Here is a 6,000-nt window from a genome sequence, read left to right as displayed (position 1 = left end):
CGGGTGCCGACATCGCGGGCGCGCTGGACAGGTAAGTGTCACTATTTTAAAAGTCAGCAGCTGCAGTATTTGTAGCTGCTGGCTTTTAAAAAAAAAAAAAAAAAAAACGCGGAGTCCCGGTGGACTCCCGCTTTAAGAAGTTGATTGGGAGAGTAAGGTTCCACTTCAACGGCAGGGGCGTGCTTTTGTGCAGTACCTGATGAAGCCTACAGGGGTTCTCTACTAACAGCCGGAATACACGCAGAAGACAGATATACAGTAGATTCCAGCAGGCTTCCGGGTCGCAGCACGGAGTGATCCCGAGGAGGGCAATGATAGTGGTGATAATGGGAGTGAGCGGCTGTGGGAAGTATGTATAATGTGTGTGAGAGGATTCTGTGAGCTGTGAGGGGCTTAGCTGTACGCGGGGCAGCGCTGTGTACATAGAGGAGGAGGGAGTAGTGTGTTTACATGAGGACACAATCTGTGCTGTATTAGTGAGGAGATATACTATATAGGAGGTGGAATATGTGTTATACAATAATGCAGAGTCTGGCTGCTCTTGTATTATACAATGATCTCACACATACTGCACACTCACAACACATGGACCCTTGTGTATCCCAACCTCTTGGCATTTATGGCATCTTTTAGGAACATACATCATGAGGTCCTCTACCACATCAGAATCCTTACTAGACCCCCCCCCCCCTTCACATGAGACCTCTCAGGGTCCCCACCTTCCATCACATTCAAGTTCACAGCCCCCCCCCCCCCTTTTTCCCCCAAAGTCCTCAGAGCCCTCAGTCCATCCCCACCTTACACCAGAGTCCTCAGTCCATCCCCGCCTTACATCAGAGCCCTCAGTCCATCCCCGCCTTACATCAGAGCCCTCAGTCCATCCCCGCCTTACATCAGAGCCCTCAGTCCATCCCCGCCTTACATCAGAGCCCTCAGTCCATCCCCACCTTACACCAGAGTCCTCAGTCCATCCCCGCCTTACATCAGAGCCCTCAGTCCATCCCCGCCTTACATCAGAGCCCTCAGTCCATCCCCATCTTACGTCAGAGTCCTCAGTCCATCCCCGCCTTACATCAGAGCCCTCAGTCCATCCCCGCCTTACATCAGAGCCCTCAGTCCATCCCCGCCTTACATCACAGCCCTCAGTCCATCCCCACCTTACATCAGAGCCCTCAGTCCATCCCCACCTTACATCAGAGCCCTCAGTCCATCCCCACCTTACATCAGAGCCCTCAGTCCATCCCCATCTTACGTCAGAGTCCTCAGTCCATCCCCGCCTTACATCAGAGCCCTCAGTCCATCCCCACCTTACATCAGAGCCCTCAGTCCATCCCCACCTTACATCAGAGCCCTCAGTCCATCCCCACCTTACATCGGAGCCCTCAGTCCATCCCCACCTTACACCAGAGTCCTCAGTCCATCCCCGCCTTACATCAGAGCCCTCAGTCCATCCCCACCTTACATCAGAGCCCTCAGTCCATCCCCGCCTTACACCAGAGTCCTCAGTCCATCCCCGCCTTACATCAGAGCCCTCAGTCCATCCCCGCCTTACGTCAGAGCCCTCAGTCCATCCCCGCCTTACGTCAGAGCCCTCAGTCCATCCCCACCTTACGTCAGAGCCCTCAGTCCATCCCCACCTTACGTCAGAGCCCTCAGTCCATCCCCACCTTACGTCAGAGCCCTCAGTCCATCCCCACCTTACGTCAGAGCCCTCAGTCCATCCCCACCTTACGTCAGAGAGCTCAGTCCATCCCCACCTTACGTCAGAGAGCTCAGTCCATCCCCACCTTACGTCAGAGAGCTCAGTCCATCCCCACCTTACGTCAGAGAGCTCAGTCCATCCCCACCTTACGTCAGAGAGCTCAGTCCATCCCCACCTTACGTCAGAGAGCTCAGTCCATCCCCACCTTACGTCAGAGCCCTCAGTCCATCCCCACCTTACGTCAGAGCCCTCAGTCCATCCCCACCTTACGTCAGAGAGCTCAGTCCATCCCCACCTTACGTCAGAGAGCTCAGTCCATCCCCACCTTACGTCAGAGCCCTCAGTCCATCCCCACCTTACGTCAGAGCCCTCAGTCCATCCCCACCTTACGTCAGAGCCCTCAGTCCATCCCCACCTTACGTCAGAGCCCTCAGTCCATCCCCACCTTACGTCAGAGAGCTCAGTCCATCCCCACCTTACGTCAGAGAGCTCAGTCCATCCCCACCTTACGTCAGAGAGCTCAGTCCATCCCCACCTTACGTCAGAGAGCTCAGTCCATCCCCACCTTACGTCAGAGAGCTCAGTCCATCCCCACCTTACGTCAGAGAGCTCAGTCCATCCCCACCTTACGTCAGAGAGCTCAGTCCATCCCCACCTTACGTCAGAGAGCTCAGTCCATCCCCACCTTACGTCAGAGAGCTCAGTCCATCCCCACCTTACGTCAGAGAGCTCACTCCATCCCCACCTTACGTCAGAGAGCTCACTCCATCCCCACCTTACGTCAGAGAGCTCAGTCCATCCCAACCTTACGTCAGAGAGCTCACTCCATCCCCACCTTACGTCAGAGAGCTCAGTCCATCCCAACCTTACGTCAGAGAGCTCAGTCCATCCCAACCTTACGTCAGAGAGCTCACTCCATCCCCACCTTACGTCAGAGAGCTCAGTCCATCCCAACCTTACGTCAGAGAGCTCAGTCCATCCCAACCTTACGTCAGAGAGCTCAGTCCATCCCAACCTTACGTCAGAGAGCTCAGTCCATCCCAACCTTACGTCAGAGAGCTCAATCACTCCCCACCTTACACCAGAGAGCTCAGTCCATTCCCACTTCACATCAGAGCGCTGAGTACCCCCAGCCATCTTTCACATGAGAGCACTCAGTAGACAGTGCTTTTCACATCTCAGAGCCCTCAGCTTCACTCCCATCCCCTTTCACATTAAAGTCTTCAGCCTCCCCTTAAACAGTGCTCCACCCAAAAGGGGAAGTACCACTTTAAGCACTCCTCCCCTGCCACATTTGGCATGTACGGTAACTTTTTTTTGGGTGGGGGAAGAGAGTACCTTGTTTTGACAGGTACCTGCTCCCATTTACTATCAGGTCTCCTAGGCCAATGGTCTCCAAACAGCAGCCCAGGGGCCGAATGCAGCCATTTTCTTGCCTACACCAACAATGGGACACTATTCCTTCCACTGACACCAACAATGGGGCACTATTCCTTCCACTGACACCAACAATGGGGCACTATTCCTTCCACTGACACCAACAATGGGGCACTATTCCTTCCACTGACACCAACAATGGGGCACTATTCCTTCCACTGACACCAACAATGGGGCACTATTCCTTCTACCGACACAAATGATGGGGCACTATTCCTCCCACTGACAACAAGGATAGGGTACTATTTCTTCAACTGACACTAATGATGGGGCTAATAATTCCCCTAATACCAAAGATGGGACATTGTTTACTCCCACTGATGTCAGGGCATTTTCTACTCCCAATGACCATGGTCTGGCCCCTAAAGTCTGAAGCACAGTGAACTGACTCCTTTTTTAGATAGTTTGGAGACCCCTGGCCTATGTGACCCGAGTGGGAGTTCTCCTTTCCCCCTCCCTGCAGTGTTTTGGGACACCTCACAGGACCCTGATGACTGCTGGCCCATTCAGCAGGCGCAGCACCATGCACCATGGGATTTCCCGGTAGTTCTCGCACCCGCAAATGAGATTGAGATTTTAGATGCATGAGGGTGCCATTAGGAGTGAATAGCAGCCCCACGCATTTTAAAGAGCAGCGTGTTTTGGTTGCGAGTGTGGGAACAGGTGGGGTTCTCACGCTCGCAACAACCCGCAATAGTGTGAACCTGAATAAGCACTACTGTTAGTGTGAAACGTCAGCTCTTCTGTCTGCTGTGATTTTCATCCTTGATTTTGATGTGAACTTTTCGAAATAAAAAAAGGCAATTTTTCAAGAATGCGGCTGTCCAGAATAACAGAGTGTGTAGGTGGAACCTGTCTTAATTAAATTCAGATATCTAGAGTCTGGTGTTCTCTTTACTATTGATGTGTGTAGTATCATTATGGCAAGATCAACAGTTTTCCAATCGCCTCAGGAAGAAAGGTTGTAGATGCCCATGAGTCTGGCAAAGGATATAAACAGCATCACCAAATGATTTGAAATCAATCGTTCCACTGTAAGGGTCCTTTCACACGGGGCGGATCAGTTCTGATCCGCCCCGTGGATGTCCGTTTGCTCAGCGGGGATCACTCCGCCGATCCCCGCTGAGCAGGGAGATGACAGGTCTGTCTCCGCACACTGTGCAGGGACGGACCTGTCACAGCGCCGCTCTCCCCTATGGGAGATCGGATGACGACGGACCGCAGTGCCCGTCGTCATCCGATCCGATCCGCAGACGGATGGAAAAATAGCTTTTTCCTCCGTCACACTTTTTCGGATCGGAGCGGGTCGGATGTCAGCGGACATGTCACCGCTGACATCCGACGCTCCATAGACCTCTATGGAGCACCCGTTCAGGTCCGCCTGAAAAACTGACAGGCGGGCCTGAACGGGACGTTAGTGTGAAAGGGGCCTAAGGGGAATAATCTACAATTGGCATAGATTTCAAACAACTGGTAGCTTGTCCAAGACAGGGTGAACCACCATATTTAACCCAAGAAATGACTGATGCTTAAAAATACTATTCTGGCACTGTCACCCAAAAAAATATTTAAAAAGGCATGTAGTGTGTGTGTGTATATATATATATATATATATATATATATATATATATATATATATATATATATATATATATATATAAAAAAAAATTCTCCTAACTACTGTTGCATCTCCCGGACAGGAAGTAAACGGAAATCTCCCCAACAATATCTAAAACAAACAAACATAACATTTTTAACTATACATAAAGCCGCCTTTATATAATATACACACACACAAAAAGGTGAAAGGCGGCTTTTATGTATAGTTAAAAATTTTATGTTTGTTTGTTTTAGATAAAGAAGGAAAGGTTTAAAATAATTGTCAGTATACTTATAGTTTTTCCATTTTTAATGTTGGGGAATTTTCCGTTTACTTCCTGTCCAGGAGATGTAACAGGAGGTAAGAGAAAGTATCTACAAAGTAAGGTGTATTCCCCCTTAGAATGTTGTCAATGAAACAGGTGTTCCCATTGGGAGATTTCCCTCCACTCCTAATCTGGTCACCAGGACAAATACAGAGGGTAAATCTACCCAACAATACAGTAATATGAACTTGAATGACAATCTAATTCTTCCATACTCTATGCAAATGTTTAAAAACGTAAATACACTTTAAAGCCCAACTCCGGGAAACTTGAAAATCCTCTCTTGCAGTGGGGCTGTACTCCCACTGCAAAGGGTAACTGCTTGTTTAGGTCTAGGTGGCAGAACAAGGGTACAATTTAATTACCCGCTACTACTAGACTGGTCCCCGAAGTGTCCTCTCCCCCATACACCAGCAGTCTAAGGTCTTGGGTGCTTGGATTGAGAGGGAAAGGACGTGTCAGGAATGGAAGGGTAGGGGTAGTTGCAGAAGGGAGAAAACTGAATTTTCTTTTAATTAGCCATTTACAGGATTCTCTAAGATCTCTATGACTTGCATGAAGCACTTGGGTCATTTATGGTCGTTGTCAATCCTTCACTATCCTCTACATTGCCTGATTATAAGTTCAGACATCAATGACCTGTCTACATCATTGTCTCTTCATATCTGATTTTCTTACAGAACTGAGGTAGGATCCCAACTGGCTAATAAGGTAGGTTTATTATCAAAGTACATTGGGAAAACATAACTAAACCGTGCGATATGACTACTGTGTATTGGGTGATAGAGAAATATAAAATTCATAGTTGATATTTAAAAAGCGAAGTATGGGTTTAAAAAACAAAACACAAAAAATGTATACTTGCCTAGGTGGATGCAGCATCGATCCAATTCTGCAACTGTCCCTTGTTGCTTCTAAGACCAAAAACTGAGCGAT

At 49.2% G+C, this 6,000-nt stretch overlaps 1 protein-coding gene across 2 annotated transcripts in view; it reads left to right on the top strand.

The window, feature by feature from the left end:
* The first annotated feature begins 217 nt into the window (after positions 1-217).
* The window catches only part of IDNK (IDNK gluconokinase), a 28,665-nt gene continuing 22,882 nt past the window's right edge, over positions 218-6,000 (top strand). For both annotated transcript variants that reach the window (XM_077474869.1, XM_077474868.1), the window contains exons 1-2: positions 218-349; positions 5,745-5,775. In XM_077474869.1, coding sequence (XP_077330995.1) covers positions 312-349; positions 5,745-5,775 — 69 coding nt within the window. In that variant the 5' untranslated portion in view covers positions 218-311. The remainder of the gene's footprint in view (positions 350-5,744; positions 5,776-6,000) is intronic.

The sequence above is a fragment of the Lithobates pipiens genome, unplaced genomic scaffold (genome assembly GCF_037356315.1).
Source record: "Lithobates pipiens isolate NorthernLeopardFrog02 unplaced genomic scaffold, aLitPip1_a1.2 Scaffold_13, whole genome shotgun sequence".
Lineage (NCBI taxonomy): Eukaryota > Metazoa > Chordata > Amphibia > Anura > Ranidae > Lithobates > Lithobates pipiens.
Note: the sequence above shows the minus strand (reverse complement) of the source record. Positions and strands in the feature narration are given on the sequence as shown.